Source organism: Copadichromis virginalis, linkage group LG3, assembly GCF_057382275.1.
Source record: "Copadichromis virginalis isolate Kocher_CV1m ecotype Utaka linkage group LG3, C_Virginalis_male_GT1.1, whole genome shotgun sequence".
Classification (NCBI taxonomy): domain Eukaryota; kingdom Metazoa; phylum Chordata; class Actinopteri; order Cichliformes; family Cichlidae; genus Copadichromis; species Copadichromis virginalis.
Window position 1 is genome coordinate 3,068,916 of NC_140620.1, and position 17,348 is coordinate 3,086,263.

General features: G+C 44.6%; 1 protein-coding gene across 3 annotated transcripts in view; it reads left to right on the forward strand.

Annotated features, from left to right (window-relative positions):
- Positions 1 to 3,635: 3,635 nt before the first annotated feature.
- The window catches only part of LOC146712318 (disks large homolog 4-like), a 48,795-nt gene continuing 35,082 nt past the window's right edge, over positions 3,636 to 17,348 (forward strand). Inside the window, exons 1-4 of one of the 3 annotated variants that reach the window (XM_085452004.1) lie at positions 3,636 to 3,920; positions 6,780 to 6,963; positions 12,272 to 12,391; positions 16,388 to 16,458. In XM_085452004.1, the coding sequence (XP_085308130.1) occupies positions 6,945 to 6,963; positions 12,272 to 12,391; positions 16,388 to 16,458 (210 nt within the window). In that variant the 5' untranslated portion in view covers positions 3,636 to 3,920; positions 6,780 to 6,944. Of the gene's footprint in view, positions 3,921 to 6,779; positions 6,964 to 12,271; positions 12,392 to 16,387; positions 16,459 to 16,763; positions 17,009 to 17,348 lie in introns of those variants that run through there. The other 2 variants (XM_085452005.1, XM_085452007.1) reach the window with 2 other exon arrangements.

The window sequence follows — 17,348 nt, forward strand, 5'->3', positions numbered from 1 at the left end:
GATTGTGTAAAACCTGGAAACATCTCAGCGTGATCTCTACCAGGACCAAAAGAATCACAGAGACCGGCGTTGTCTCAACACATGCACATGTGTGTTTAGCTGGACGCTGTTTGATCCTCGACATGTTTAAAGGTGTCCAGTCCTGAGACACTGGGGCTGGAAACAGCTGTGATGTCATTGGACTGTCACACAGACAGAAGTGCATGAAGCGAGCAGCCGAGGAGCCGCTGATGTTTTGGATTCAACAGCATTTGAAAGGTCGACACAGACACATTTGCACACAGAAAGCTGAATCTGTCATATGCCACAGTGAACTCACTGTTCAGTGTTTTTCAGGAAGCTTCTTAACTGCCTCTGCTGCCAAACAAGCAGCTGATGTCCTCGAGAAGAAGCTTCATGCTTTTATATTGAGGAGACTTTTCACTGCTTTTATTCCATCAGCAGCTCAACATCATGAGCAGCTTTGACATAAAGACATCAAACTCAAGCTGACTTTAAACTACTTTTAATACAGGGGCTCAAAAACAACAACATCTTTATTATAGCGCTCGGAGTCTGATGTTGGCTCATGTGCTGTCACCAACATGACGTTCTACTAGTCACGGCCTCACCTTAACCCACTGATGCTGATCACACAGACCCACTAAAAGCAGCATCTTTCAAATCTCTGGATTCTTCTTGGTGGCTTTCAGATGAGCTCGTGTTACAATCAGCTGCTGTGTGTGTTGTTGTTGTGTAGCTGAAGCTCTGACTCACATTTCACATGTGACCAAAGGAAACTTGGTGCTGTGTGACACACTTTAGATTCTCTGCTGCTGCTTTGAACTCTCCAAACCAAAGAGCCAAACTGATGACTGACTGTGCAGCTCTGACATGGCACCAAATGTCCCTGTTCTCAGCTGCTGGATGGATGTTATCAGAGCTTTTTAGTCCCACACGGATCACCAGGAGCTCCTCCTCGGTCTGCAAACAGGCTCAGCAGCTCTGATCGTTCATTGGAGTCAGCACAGAGTGTGGCGACATCTAGTGGTCGTGGAGAGTAGCGCCATCAAAGCTCTGCTGGTGAATGTAGTTACTGTAAGGTCTCTGATGGAGCTCTGTGATTGGTGGATCGTCCAAACTAAATCAAGTTATCAAGTTTCTTTGTCCTCTGATAAACCATGAAAGGACGATCAGCTGATCAGCAGTCAGGACATCAGTGTTGTGATATGAGTACTGGATCAAATGTGACCCTGAGCTTTGTTTTGACCTACAAAGTTCACATCCTGCTTCTTTTTCCAGTTCAAAACATGCAAAAGTTCATTGGTTTCCACAGCAGAGCCTGACACAGCGCTCCACGCCTTCTCCTCATCACATTTGTGCTTCCTGACGTGCAGCTGCTTCCTAAACTTCCACACTTCTAACTTCATTCATAGGGAGGAGATCACTCCACTGCACTGCAGACAGACTTCAGACTCTCATGAGTCCTTCTGAGGCTGATGTGGCTTTGCTTCCTGCTACATGACACATTTATTCACACCTTATGAACCAATCAGGAGCCTCCTACCTGTTCCCACAGCCGCCTCATTAATAACAGGAAGTCAGTGTTTCTGTGAGCCGACGAGCTGAACTCAGACGTCTGATTTCTTTCTTTATTGTATTTATTTATTTGACCTGCACAGTGATTTTATTTCTATATGTGGATATTTGATATTGTGTAACTGAAGCTGTGTCCACGTTTGATCTCAAAGTGACACATGGACTCTGTCTGTGTCCTCAGTTTCCCAGCATGCCTCTGCTGTGGAGCTGTATGAGGGAGAGCTGTTTGTCCTGCTGCCCTGTGACTTTCCCACTTTTGAACTGGACGGCCCCACAGTGGTGTGGAGTCGCTCCGACCTCAGTCCTCCAACCGTCCACCAGCTTCAAGGAGACGAACCGAAAGATCCAAACCAGCGTTACAGCGGTCGAACATCCATGAAGACTGACGCTCTGGAAACTGGAGACCTCAGACTGAGCCTGACCAACCTCCACCTGTCTGACAGCGCCACCTACACCTGCTCCGTGTAGAGGTGAAGGGAGCCACCAGGCTGAAGAAGGAGTCCTATCGGGCTTGGTTAGCCTGTGGGACTCCGGAGGCAGCCGACAGGTATCTACAGGCCAAGCAGAATGCGGCTCCGCCATCATTTCTTTGCTCATCATCATTCACTTAATTGCTTAGATTGGTTTAAATCAAACTCCATTACAGGTTCAACTCCATCATATAACAGCATGTTGACTTTGGATCTGGTGTGCAGTGCCACCTTAAAAGATGAGGAAACTAAGAGATTACAAAAAAGAAGTGGAGGAGTTAAAGAGCTGCAGCAGATTAACAGTTTCTGACAGTCATGTGTTAGAAATAGGACGATTAGATGAGCTGAGGGATCCATCTACTGCTCAGTGAAGCCTCATCAGAAACAGTCTCAGTGGAAGGATGGCTCTATTGTTAAGGAAGGACACAGGCAGAAAGACTGGCGTCTGTCACACAGGAACTGGACTGAAAATCAGCTGCACATATTCATCAGTATGTGCAAACATATTATAGGTGTGGAATTCAGGACAGTACCATCAGAAGTTGATCCACTGTGCAAATGTCTGATTGGCAGTGGCTTCATTTTTCACTATGAACAAACTGCTAATGCAGCATCACAGGACGTCAGCCATGGATTGGCCTCCCCAGACCTCAACATTACTGAAACATCTTAACAGAGGATGGAAACAAAGGGAACCAACATCCAAGAAAAGAGCTGCTGCTGAAAACTTCCTCACAGAAAACACAAACAAGCTTGACTAAGAGACTCCAGGCTGTGCTGAATTATAAAGGTGGACTGACCTCCAGGGTCCTTAGTATCATATAAGCTCAGTTTGTGTCTTATATACTTTCCATTTATATAACAAAATATATAGAAAGGAGGGTGGTTTAAGATGTCTGTAGAGTTTTATTCATTATCTTTAGACAAACAAAGAAAGCACCATCCATTCGTCTCCAGTCTGTATGAAAAACAGGGGAAAGGTCAAATTAAACCTTTGAAATTCCTTTCACAATAAATCCATAAATAAACAAAATCAAACACAGAAAAGTGTTTAAACCCACTTTTCCATAAAGCTGTCAATAGGAAATGTTCCAGTAAACATGTCTGTGTTTCTGCTGTTTTCCTTTCATGCATCCACAGCTGACAGGTAACCCTATTGGAGTCGCCATAGTGACGGGTGGCGTCTCAGCTTCAGCGTGTTGATGGGCACAGCCATGGTTACCACAGCTGGAGTTGGTGTACGGCGAGCTGTGAGAGGACAGAGATGGAGAACGCACATTTAACTCTTTAACAGGAGATACGTTACGACTAACAGACGACTGCTGTCTACATGATGTCTTTGCAGCCCTTATGCTACATGTTACACAACTTTTCTTCATGCCAACAAGACTGAGGTGCCACATAGTCGACACATACAGCTGATTATGATGCATGTTTTACTACTGCTATGTTCACATCATCTGCTTGGCTTTATTACTGAAAGCCTGGAGATCCTCTGACGTGTGCATGGCTGATGTGAAGTATGATTAGTCCTACATGACATCAACAGCAGAGGCAATGAAAGCTTTGTTGTTAACAGGTTGTAGGTAAAGTCAAATGTCTACTTCTACACTTGTGTTGGGTAAAGTTCTTCTCACTGCAGCAGATTTATATCTGTGCTTTCACAGGGCGTGATGTGGAGCTCAGCGCTGAGGTGCAGGAGAGTTTCATTCAGTTCTCCCTGCTTCTCCATTACTTTACGGAAACTTGGGCCTGCTTGTGTTTAAACCCGTACGCCGCTGTGAAGTCTGCAAAGGTTTGACCTGGATACTGTGGCCCATTATCAGACATGAGGACCTCTGGGATGCCATGACGGGCAAAGAAAGATTTCAGGTGGGTAATGATATCGTTTGATTTTGTTCTATTTAACAAAGCAATCTCAATGAATCTAGAGTGATAGTCAACCGCGAGAAGGTAAGTTTTTTCCTTAGACTCTGCAGGGATTCTGCCAGTAGCCCTTGGTCAAATCCAGTGTCGTAAAGAAATGAGCAGTGCCCAACCGGTCCAGGAGTTCGTAGACCCGGGGCATCGGGTACGCATCAAACTGTGACACCTCATTCACCTTGCAGTGGTCCACACAGAACCGTACAGACCCATCTTTCTTCACTACAAGAACTATGGGGCTACACCAAGCACTGTGCGACTCTTCTATTATTCTATTATGCATTAAATGCATAGTAATTACATAAATTGCAGAAAAGTGCAATAAACTACAAAACATTGAAAATCATTTTAGTTTTTTAACATATATTTCTAGATAGAGAAATTTAAGCCGCAAACGCGCTACTGTTCGCGCTGATAACTGAAGAACCTTTGTAACTCAAGTAACAACGTAACTGTAACTGTAATGTGATTACTGAATTTAGTGCAGTAACACATTGCTGTGAACGTTACTGCATTACTGAAAAATGTAATGTGATTACTGTAACGCGTTATGTAGCTGTCTCTGGTGGATGTGATGTTACATGCCCGTGTAGAAAGGACGGCACTGGGCTTGCTCTTCTGGGTTGCCTCTTTATTCTGGTACAAAGATGACAGCACACTGTCGTCAACAGTGTTGGTCAAGTTACTTGAAAAAAGTAATCAGTAACTAATTACTGATTACCTCCCCCAAAAAGTAATCCCGTTACTTTACTGATTACTTATTTTCAAAAGTAATTAATTACTTAGTTACTTAGTTACTTTTTAAAAACCCGATTTACAACCTGAACAGGTGATAAATAGATCTTTCAGCCCAATTCTACTTTTTCTGCATAATCCATCATACAAAATGTAATCAAATGGAAAAGTCTCTTTTTAAAACTTGTTTTATTAGTTTTAATCTTTTAACTTTATGCATCAAGCAAACATTAAATTATCTGCAACATTCTCTGACTGGAAGAAATTAGTTTAACATTTAAACCTATTTTCTGCACATTCCAGCACATAAAATAAAATATTTTGTGTGTTTACACTCAGTCTTTCAAATAGATGCAAGTAAAACACAGCAGAAAATAAATAAAGTCAAAGACTCAGCGGTCCTGTTGCTCTATTTTCACCTGTAAAGCAGGAGTGGGGCAGGCGGAGGTTTACCCTGGTGCAGGTGTGCCGCGGTCAGTGGAAGAATCCGTGAGTTTCTCTGTGAGTTTCCCATTACGTCGTAGCTACTCGGTGCTTGTTGGAAGTTTAGGGGTTTTTTCGCTGTAAAAAGAAGTTTTCTTCCCACGCACAGCGGACACTAATGTTTTTGTCACTTTTTATGGAATCAAACTCAAAGTAAGGTCAGTACTTCCACGCTTTAAACGCTGCACGCTCATACTCTCTCTGCACACGATATATGATCCATTGCTGATCTGCACACAGCTGGTAATTGTATTTTCTTATAAGTAGTACTAGCATGTACCCTGAAAGTTACAGGCATTTTGGTGCATTAACAGTAACTTTATTCACAAGTAGCATTGTTGGTTAGCACGCTAAGCTAATATTAGTTAGCTAGTCAGGCAGGTGCTTTCTGGCTCACCCCTAGCTCTAAAGTTTGTATGCGATTGTAACTGTTGTCACAAACGGCGCACTCGCTTATGTCACTGTCGTGAGACGTTCTCGCAAAAGATTCACGGTTTTAGTAACGCAGTAACGCAGTAACGCAGTAACGCAGCGTTCCTACGGGAAAGTAAAGGTAATCTAATTACCGTTTTTGCAATAGTAATCCCTTACTTTACTCGTTACTTGAAAAAAGTAATCGGATTACAGTAACGCGTTACAAATAACGCGTTACTGCCCATCTCTGGTCGGCAACAACAGTGTGTTGGCACAAGAAAGCAAGAGACGAGGCTAATAAAGAAGGTATTTGCTGAGGCATGTACTGTGCAGCAATGGGGAACATGCACAGTGCAGTTGCAGTATTTGTCCACCAGGTGGCTCCAGCTATTCACAAAGTGCATCAATGATTGAGGAAATTCATTATTATGCTCTTTTAATTAACTGTTACAGTTACAGAGTAACAACACTATTCTGTTTAACACACTTCAGTCTGATCTCTGTTAGACTGACATGCTGAAACATCCTGCTTCATTTTAACCCTTCAAATAAAAATAAAGAGTGTATTTATGTCCAAAGACATGCAGCTTGTGGGGACAGGTTAATTGGATAATCCAAATTGCCACTATGTGTGAATGTGCGAGTGAATGGTTGTCTGTCCCTGTGTGTTAGCCCTGCGACAGACTGGCGACCTGTCCAGGGTGTACCCCGCCTTTCGCCCTATGACAGCTGGGATAGGCTCCAGCGCCCCCCGCGACCCTGAAAAGGAGAAGCGGAAGCGAATGGATGGATGGATGGATATTTATTTCATTTTATTTGTCAGTATAAAGCAGCTCACAGCTCAGCAATAATGACGTAATTCTTATTTTCAGAACGTGTGATAACAGACGTGACACTTTAATGATCATCTGTATTCACACCTCGAAGAATTCAAAGTGTCACCTGACCCATATCTAATCTGAGACGTTTTGCTTTCATCAGTTTTGACTTCATCCTTAATATTTACTCTGATCTGTCATATAAATCTGATCTCAGGCGTGTGTGTCAGTGTAGAGTTTTCTCAGCTGAAGGATCGATGCCTCAGTGATGCGTCTGTCTGTGTCTGTCATGGACTCTGAGCTTGACCCACACGTCTCAACACTTAATTACATTCATTTAAATGTTTTCCTTCATCAGCTCAGTTTAAACCACGGTGACTCTCACTGAGACGGACAGCATCGTCCAATCCCGTGAACTGGAGATGGGCGGAGCCTCAGTAAAGAGGGATTAGGACTCTGTTACCCAGAGTGCACTGCGAGTGTAAAATCTCCAAAGAGGATTAGTGAGGATCAGAGAGACGACATGCCGCTGAAGAGAGAAGGTGAGACGCTTTTTCCACATCAGCGTTCTGTTTGTTTGTTTGTTTGTTTGTTTGTTTGTTTGTTTGTTTTAGGTGTGTGTGTGTGTAGGTGTGTGTGTGTGTGTGTGTGTGTATGTGTGTGTGTGTGTGTGTGTGTGTGGTTTCACTCCTGTGGTTCGTCCTCAGCCTCTTCTTCTTCTACTTCTTCTTGTCTTTCACTTCCTGTTCTCCTCACTGGTATATATAAAAATCTACTGTCTGCGTGACCTTTAACCTCTGTCAGTCACCATGGTTACACTGGGGTTCATCTTGTTTCGACTGGTTTTCCTGGTCTGACCTCAGAGTGGGTCATACAGGAAGCCTGGGCATCATGTGACCTGAGCTCCTGACACGAGCTGCTGGATTCAAAGTGAAACTTTATTTGAGGCTGACGGACGGACGGACGGACGGACGGACGGACCAGCTGATCAGAGCTCAGGGCCAAAGCAGGTTTCATGGTTTCTGTGGGTGCAGGAGCTGACAGGATCCTCAGGGACGGAGCTCTGAGGAGGCTGAGGACACCACCTGTTGGAGGAGCGTCAGGTGTGTCCTGCTGGGAGGAGGCGGGTCATCACGCTGGGTTACGGTTTGTAAACCCCTCAGAGGAGCTGAGGAGGCAGGGGGAGGTCTGCTGTCCTCATGACCCGACGGACTCCGACACACACGATTAAATCTCAGTCTGCATGAACAGGTGACGGGCTCACAGGTGAGAGGCAGCCCTGCTGTCACATGACCTGCTCATACAGAGCTCTGTGTACAGAGCTCAGTCTGCTCAGCTTATCACAGATGGAGCAGCTGCAGCTGGTTTCTGACTCCACCCCTCCTCCAGCTGAGGTTCTCTCAGGTTTGATGCTGATGGGGTCCACACATGACTGAGTGGGTGGGTGTGGAAGCTGTTCTCTAAGTCTTAGTGGACCTGCATTGTGCACAGCTGATGGAGGTGGGTGTGTCTCATGATGACCTCACAGACACCTCAGACAGTGTGGAGGACACAGGGAGCTCCACCTGACTCTAAACTTTTATTTTGGTAGTCAGTCAGAAGTAGAGTTCCTCCTTTCCTCTGACAGACACTCGGGGATCAGGTCCTGGAGCTGGAGGCTTTTCCTGGAAGCGTCCCTGCTGCAGGTCGGTGTGAGAGAGACTCCAACAGCTGCTCCATCTGTGAGGGGCAGAGCAGGAACAACACCTACCCATCACAGCGCTCTGCACATGTGGACAGATGTTCACACACAGCAGACACAGCTGATCTGAGCTTCATGGATCAGGCAGGTGTGGCCGTCCCTCCTCCAGATGCAGCGCCTCCTCCCAAGGCCCTGCATGTGTAATGTGGACGTCTCTGCTGTGGAATAAAACTGAGGCACAGGTGGAGGGGCCAGAGGGGGAATGCCCCCCTGCACCTCAGTGACACACCTGTACCCCGAGGCCCTGCATGTGTGGGGGTGTGATGGAGCGGGAGGAGGGAGACAGATGGGGAGGAAAGGATTGGGGGGTGGGAAAGTACTCCCTCCCTGGAGGGGCTGCACCTTCCACAGAGGTCCATCTGACCTCACCACAGAGGAAAAACTACACCCACCCCAAACTTCACTCAACTCCCAGACTACATAAGAAGCAAGACACCCAGGCTGAGCTCCTCCCCCACCTGCGGAGTGGACTCCTCAAGAGCAGAGACGCCCTGCAAAGGATGGTAACAACCTCCCCACCAGCTGAAGGTTCCACCAATGCACCAAAGGCCCCCTGCGCCAGGATGCACCCACCCACAACCTCAGCGACACATCAACCAGGACCCCAGCCTGGAGGTGGAGCACCCCAAGAACCCAGGGGCAGGCTGCCAGGCCGGTAACCAAGTGAACACCACCCAAGAGCCACAAAAGCCCCATCCAGGTCAGGATCACAGCCCCCACGCCAAACCGCACAAGAAACCTACCCCAGGGGAACCCACATACCCCCAACACCAACAGCAATGGGCAGCAGGACAGCACCACAGCCCCCCACGAGGTGATGGAGCCGATGGATGTAGCAGTGTTGGTTCAGGTTCCTTTCATGGTGAGCTGTGAGAGCTGATCTCTGGCAGAGGTTTGTTATTACAGCAAACACGTTAATATTGTTCTATTTCATTTCTTTGATGATGTTTCCTGAACATGTAATGATTGATTCAGACAGTTTGATAATAACGAGGAATTCCTTCATTTCCATCTCACCTGTTCTTAAATATATTTCTTTCACACTTCATTTGTGCTCAGAGTTTCCAGATGTCACACAGCTGCTGTTGATGCTGGTAGTGTGAGAGGTCCGACCTGTGAAAACACACAGGTGTGCAGTGTGGGGGCGGGGCTCCTCATGTGTACAGGTGGAGTGTCCTCGTGCCCCTGGTATCCCGACTGTTAAAGTGCTCTTCCACATGTTTCCTGGAGACGTCTTTGAGCTTCTTTACACCTTCAAAGTGTGACCAGGCTGCAGTGTTGGGACTACCGTGTTATTAAGTAACGCGTTACAGTAACGTTATTATTGTGGTAACGAGCACGGTAACTAGTTATTATGCCAAAACCAGGAACGCGTTAGTCGTTACTGGGATTTAGAGAGGCTCGTTACTCCTTACTTCGTGTGGTGGCTATGGTGGAGCTTCCACAGATTCAGTAACATTAGCAAGTGGTGGAGGTTTGTTTATCGCCCACTTTGCGCCAGAAAGAGGAAACCAGCGAATGTCGTGACGTATGTCTGGTCAGGTTGTCAACATAGAACATGTTTGCAAAAGTGCTCAGATGTTTTCAGAGATTTCACTAGCTCTGCTAACAGTTAGCATGCAGAGTGCACCCAGGGGGTTAGTTAACCGGTTTGTTTACATATTCCACTCTCCGTGTTCCACATGTTGCATTCGCAGATTCTCATTTTCACCGAACGATCGTCTCTTTCCGCCTGGTCTTGTGTCTCTGTGCTTCTGTAACATAAAGAACGAGCTGACATTTTTCTCACGAAACCAGCGATCAGCTCAGCAGACCCTCAGTTTACCTGCATGCATCTGTCAGCTGTTTAACACCTGCTGCTAATTCAAGAAACACGCCCACGTTACCTGGTGATAGTCACAGTTTAACTGGGCAGCCGGTGCTCGATATAAAGCAATGTCAGCGCATTTTTCTGCACAAGATAAGTAAATATAGTGTTTTCCCCGAGCGCAGAGCTGCTGGAGCTTGTTTCCTTACAGAGCACTTTATAGGCGAGCCAGCTTTATCAGCGGCTGATGTCCAATCACCGGCACACAGCTTTCAAACCTCAGCTGAGTTTTAGCTCTCAGTGGTTAAACGCTGGACTTCATTCACTCAGGTTCTGTCTGTCGGGTCACGTTTACTTCGCTGTTTTATTTACAACTGAGCAAATCGGTTTGGCTGAGGTTAAAGTTACGTTTCATAACTGCATAGTTTCACAGACGTTTAATGGTTCACATGTGTTAGACTGAACTATCATCTAAATATCATCTGTTTTTTAATAGTTATTCAACTGTATTCTAAGCACCAGCTGTCTGTTAGAATGTGATTTTTTTTCTCTCTCTCTGTTGGCAGAGGTATAAAAATGCGCAGGAAAATCTGACATGCATGGCAAACTTCACCGACGATATTTAGGGAGGAATAAACACACATCAAACATAAATGAACCATTTGTCTGTCTCCATAATTGAGAGCATTTTCTCTTCTTATGTCAACACTCTCTCTCTTTTTTTTTGCTTTTTTTTTTGCTTTTTCGGTCATGTTATGTTTACCTGTCAAAGGCTTGTTACAAACTATGAAACACATCGTGCAGACTTCTGGATGTTAGAAGAAAACTAATACTGCTCATGAATGAGACTAAAGGCAGGAAGGTGTCCTTTAAAACTAAACATGTTAATAGGACCTCCCTGTTTATATCATAGTTTATGATATAGCACGTGTATTTCAGTAATAGCCTGCTGAGGCCACTATACGTGCTGGCCTCATATCAAATGTGAAGGCAGACTGAGTCTATGTTTGACGTTTTTTATATCTAATCTTCCTTTTCAAACATTTAAACAGCAGCGAGTCTGCAGCTGAGGGAACACAAACTCAGGTTTGCTCGTTTCTTGGATTCATTTGGTGATTTATTAAATGTATAACTGTTATTCTAATCTGCTGCTGAGTCTCTTACACTTTTCTTTATGCTGTATATTTTCACGTCTCTGGAATAGTTGGCAGTTAGATAGTCAGCTGGGAAACTTTGTGTTAACTCATGGAGCTGAGGATATCGTGGACATGCTGACCTCGCTGCGTGGTGTACAGAGCGAGGTCAGCATGATTAATATTCACAATAAAAATATTAGCCGAACATCATGAAGTCTGTATGTGTTTCATAGTGTCGAACAACCTTTGTACAGTTAAAGCCAGCAGTTACTACATGACGGAAACACCAACGTTATCTCTTTTATGTGTTTATACACAGGTCACGCTGATTACTGAACAAAAACCCAAAGATCAGATGTTAAACAGATTTATTTGCTCTCTCTCCTCCTTAAACATGTTTTTAATGTTAGTTATAATTCAGACTGAAACACGTAGGACACATAAGAACATCAGGAAATAAAACATCGATAAATATAACCTCAGTAAAAGAAGTCAGCAGGGGTTACTACAGCTGTGTACCGGGGCCTGCGCTTTGTCGGTGGGATTGCTTGCGAGGCGAGCGGGTCTATCCCACGCTTTGCCGTGAGACTGGGCAGACATCTCCGAAATCATCGAAGCACTTTTGCAAAGAGGCTGTATCTTGACAAACCGACCAGACACATGAAGATTAAACCACTACATTCTCGGCTAAAAAAACATTAAAACGGTATTTGGTGACACACAAACAGGGTTTTTCAAAGCTCAGTTCTGTTAGCTTCCACATGCCGGTTGTTGTGTGCTAGAAACAATGGCCACCAGGCCAAAGCAATGGTTTTGACTCGATCAGCGTTAGCCCCGCCCCCTGAGTTTGATGGGTGAGGCTGACAGATAAAATTATTTCATGATGAGAGCCAGGCGCCATGACTGCCAAAATGAAATAAATAAATATATCATTAAATAATTAATTACATGTGTCAATAATTAATTAATTAAATGTGTCAATAATTAATTACATGTGTCATAACTATTTATTTAATTAATTCCAATTTTAATTAATTATTTAATGGTGTATTTAATTAATTGATTATGGCAGTCCTGGAGTTCCATATACATGACTCACAACAGGGTTTGGACCACAGTAGAGTCCAGTAGAGTCCAGTAAAGCGTGTGCTGTGCTGTCTCCTCAGATACTGAGCGCGCTCTGCAGGTGATGGAGGCCTGTCAGGCTGGAGCTGCCGACGGGGTCAAAGGTCGAGCAGAGAAGCTGCTCAACATCTTCCAGAGTGACCTGTTCCAGGCCCTGCTGGGTAACAACACACACACACACACACACACACACACACACACACACACACACACACACACACACACACAGGAACACAGAGTAATACACACACATTCTCGTTCAGCTATCTTAGTGAGGACTTTCATTGACATAATGGTTTCCCTAGCCCAGGGGTCGGCAGCCTGCGGCTCTTTAGTCCTTACACTGCGGCTCCGCGCGGTTTGGGAAAATAAATTAAAGTATTTAGCTGAAGTGTAATTTGTTTATGTCAGTTCTTTTTTTAACTTGCAGCTCTAAATTGTTAGATTATTGTGATATTGAAATATAAAAATACAATTATATCTTATTATTTTTTTCATCGCTCAAAATAAGCGTCACATCGCAGAAGCCGGTGTAGCCGCCGAAACGCCTGCATTTATGGAGACTTTCAGCCCCAGGTAGGCCAGTTATGGATCTTCTGATCCACATTATGTCAGCAGCTCTGAACTGTGTTAAAGCAAACACGCTCACGCCTCACAGACGGCAGCTTACAGTCCTGTAGAGATAAAGTGACTTCACTGTGCGCAGAGCTTCAGGACCATAAGTCTTATTGTAAACATACCACAGCAGACCCGACGATGTTTGCATGAACACGCTTTTCAGCATCTCTTTATTGACCACTTTACACACACGGCTGCTGTGCGCACACAGCCGGCTGTAGCTTTGCAGCGCACAGCCCGACACACACCAACAACAGCACAGACTTTAAGGCAGCGAGGCGTGATTGCGGGTGCCGCTCAGGTGCGGCCGCCTCCCCTGCAGCGGCGCTGCAGACCACGCCCACCACACGCAGTAACCAGGTAAAATACATACTTAGGCAGAATTTTGCAAACATCTATTTTTTAGCAGCATCGAGCTTTTTTCCAATTATTTTTTTTAAAGTCAGGTCAAGGCTCCAAAAGCCCAAAGGAGATATGAGGGCGGCTCACAGCAGTTTCTGTTTGCTGGATCACTTTAGTTCAGCTGGGTGTCTTTGCTTTTGTTATACTTCTTCAAAATGTGTTGATTACATAAATAAAATGTAATTTTCTCTGCAGCACTTCATGGATTTCATAAGCAACACACTGTAGTTGCTCTGTGGATTCTTTTAAAAAGCAGTTAAAAACTCTTCTGCTCAAACAAGCCTTGTGTTGATCTACGTATTTTATATTCTTTACATTATTTGATCTTTTACATTGTGTATAATGTCTGTTGATTGTTGTCATGGTCCTGGGTCTTCTGACCCAGCCCTTTAAGTTTGAGTTCATTTGGTTATTAGACTCCTTGTGTTTTCTTCCCCTGCATTAAGTTCCCCTCACCCTTCGTGTTTCATGTTATCAAGTTTGCATTATCATGTCTGTCTCATGTTTCCTGTTTTATTTTGAAGGAGTCATGTGTTCTTTGTTCATTGTATTTAGTTTCACTTCCCTTGTCCCTTCATTAGGCTCATGTCAGTCAGCTGTTCCTCCGTGTGTTCCCACTCCCCCTAATCACCTGCTGTGTATTTAAGTCCTGTGTTTTCAGTGTGTGATTGTCAGGTTGTCTGTTGTCCACGCCATGTTTCCAAGTTCCTTGTCTAGGTGTGTCTTATTGTTTGTTTGGATTTCCCAGTTTAGGTTTGTGTTCATTTTGCTTCAGGTTGCCTTGCCCTTTGTTTGTACCTTTTCTACCAGCCATATTAAACGGCTCGCTTTTTGTTAACATTCAAGTTTTCTTCCTGTTCCTTGGAGTCTGCATGTTGGGTCCTTTTGTCAACCCCTACAGTCTGCCCTCGCCAGACTGTGACAGATTGTATTGTTTATTTTAATATTTGTGTACAGCGCTTTGTGACTGCCTGTCTGTGAAAAGCCTGACCCTAAACCTAACCGTAACCTAATTGTAACCTTGACACTAAAACCACGTTTTGAGCCTGAAAAATGCCTTTAAATGTCTTCAAACCTGCGAGGACCGTTGTGCGTGTCTCCTCACAATGCAGATTTTGGTCCTCACAAAGATAGCTAGACAGGAACACACACACACACACAGATGTCACAGGTGTGACTCTCAGTGTGACCTGATGGTGGCGCTGCTTCAGGATCAGAGCAGGAGGGGGCGGGGCTTCGTCAGCTCTAAGTAAAGTGATCCTGATGATCGGCTGAGCTCATTACAGACGCTCAGAGAGGTCACATGATCACGTCAGGTGACTCAGCTGGTTACAGGTGAGGATACAGACACATCAGAGAGCTTCACCTGTAATCACCTGTTTCTGTGTCGGCCTATCAGGTTTGTGTTACTGTGTATGTATTTAACATACCAGGACTCTTTCTGCATATTTATAAATACTTTTTCTAAAATTTAACATTTTAATACTCTTGTTTCCTGACAGTTTATAATTTAAGACATATTTAACTTCTTTCAGAATGATTATTATTTAGTTATTACTTTAGATTACTGTAATGAGCTGTTCTCTCACTAAATCTGAATATTCAACGTTTGTTTCCTCACAATGAAATGTAATTATTCAGCTCTTTAGAAAACTTTCAGAGCGTGTTTCAGGCGTTTGGATTTTTCAGAAATAATTATTTTTCTGCAGTTTTCTGTAATTTTATTCTTAGAAACATAACATCAACATAACGAGCTTGTTCTCCTATAGCGAGTCACAGATGTGTGTGTTCATTATATTTATCATTTATAATAATTGTAGAACATTTAGAAACAGTTCATAATTCACTTTAAATTTGACTCCTTCATCCATATTTTTAGTTAAAATAAAACGTTTTAATGAGATTTTTCCTGATGCTTATTTCATATTTTGGGGATGTTTTCGCAGAAATATGTTCTTTGAATGTATCACTAGTTTTATTTATTTATTTATTATAATTGTGACAGTTTTTATGGTTCTCAGTCATCTGAAGGAGATTTTTTCTGATCTTTTCTAAATATTTTTGTAGAATATTGTGATTTGAGTTGTTTTATCATGAAATCCTGTTTCATAATTAACGTGATTATTTAAAATCACAGTTATGATGCTGTTTCCATCAGACTGTGAGTCTGTGCTGTTTATAGTGCAGTGATTGGCTGAGACGGTCGGGGTTTACTGAGTCACCACAGGACTCTGTGCTCTGATTGGCTGCTGCAGGTGCGAGCTCACGTGTTCATGCAGCAGTTGTGATGAAGGTTCAGAGGAAGACGTTTCTGTGATGGGTTAATGGCAGAGCCGTTTTTAAAGCACTGTTTCACTTTATGCGAGCCTGCAGGGTCTCTGAGTGATCTGATTGGCTCTATGAGGTTGCACTAACTCAGCCTGAACACTAACCAGCAGACCAGACTAATGGAAACAGAGCAGAACTTTAACTGTGGGACAGGCGGGGGTTCATGATGATGCATTCAGGTTTAATCTGATTTTAGAGTGTCAGAATACGCTGTGTGGCTGGCACACCAGGGGGCGCTGCTGCACAGGGAGCGCTGATCATGGGCCCATTTTCTTCTTCTGTTTGTTTGTTTATACTATTCTGTCCAATCACAGCCAAGAAATGCTGCTGGTTAGTTGTTCCTGTGAGCCAATCACAGCCTGTTTGTCCATCATGTCTTTTTCTCTCATAGTCTTACTTTAAAATCTGAACATTTCCATCTTTTTCCTCAAAATTCAGACGCCTCTCTGTCATTTACATGACTTTGGCTCCGTAAGTCAAAGATTTAAACTTTTTCATGTTATTAATGCTCCAACAGCACAAACTCGGTACAGAGGTTCAGTTCAGGTGAAGCTAGCGAACAGCTAGCAGCTACAGTCACTACTATCAACATCCACCTGTCAGTCAAAGAGGCCACGCCCCTAATGATGCGAACTTTAAATTATCCACAGAGACTGAAACATCTGTGTATCCAGCTGTAAACATGTTTAACATGAGGACTGACTCACTGCTGCCTCTGCTGGACACCAGAGGAACTGCACGTGATACACTCAGACGTGTGTGTGTGTGTGTGTGTGTGTGTGTGTGTGTGTGTGTGTGTGCGCGCGCAGACATCCAGGAGTTTTACGAGCTGACGGTGTGTGAGAACCAGACGACGGACCAACCACACACACCTGTACAGGTACGAATACACACACACACACACACACACTCACACACCTAAAACAAAACAAACTTATAATCCACATAGAAACACCCGTTGCTGTTACTTAGCAACAGCTGCAGCAGCATTGCCGGGGCAACAGCTGCATAACACCATGGCAACAGGAGCCCAGCCCCCACCACCCCCTCCCCTCACTCTTCCTCTGTGTCTCTCACCCTCTCTCTCGCTCTCTCTCTTCATGTCTTCCTTCTGTCGAGTGACTCAAGGTGCGCACACACACACACACACACACACACACACACACACACACACCCCAGTCTTCCTCATCTTCATCTCTCGCTCTCTCCTGCACTGCTCGCTCGCCCCCTTCTCTCTCTCTCTCGCTCAGTGCTGTCAGACGGAGGATAGAGGAGCTGAGAGAGCGGGCGAGCGAGGGAGGATAGACAGAAGAACGAGGAGAGAGAGAGAGGGAGAGCGAGCATGAGTGTATGAGTGTGTGTGGAAATGTGTGTGTGTGAGTGTGTGTGTGTGTGTGGATATGGACTGCCTCTGCATTGTCACCACCAAGGTAAGAGCAGACCGCCCGCACGCATCCGCCACAACACACACACACACACACACGGTTTATGAGGACACACATACATGTCCTCGTGTGTGTCCTCATGAAGCATCAAAGCCAGTGTTTTGTGTGTGTGTGTTTGTGTGTGTTCAGATTTCATGTTTTCATTCAACACCACTGTCTCTCGCTCTCTCGCTCTTTCTGCCCCCGTGTGTGTGTGTGTGTGTGTGTGTGTGTGTTAGCATAGCCACATTAGCACGTATGTTAGCTGATGCTAGCCGCAGCCAGCTGTGAGCAGGAGGGCCGTGCGCTGGATGCTGAGCACATGTGGAATCGGCGCGTCACATGT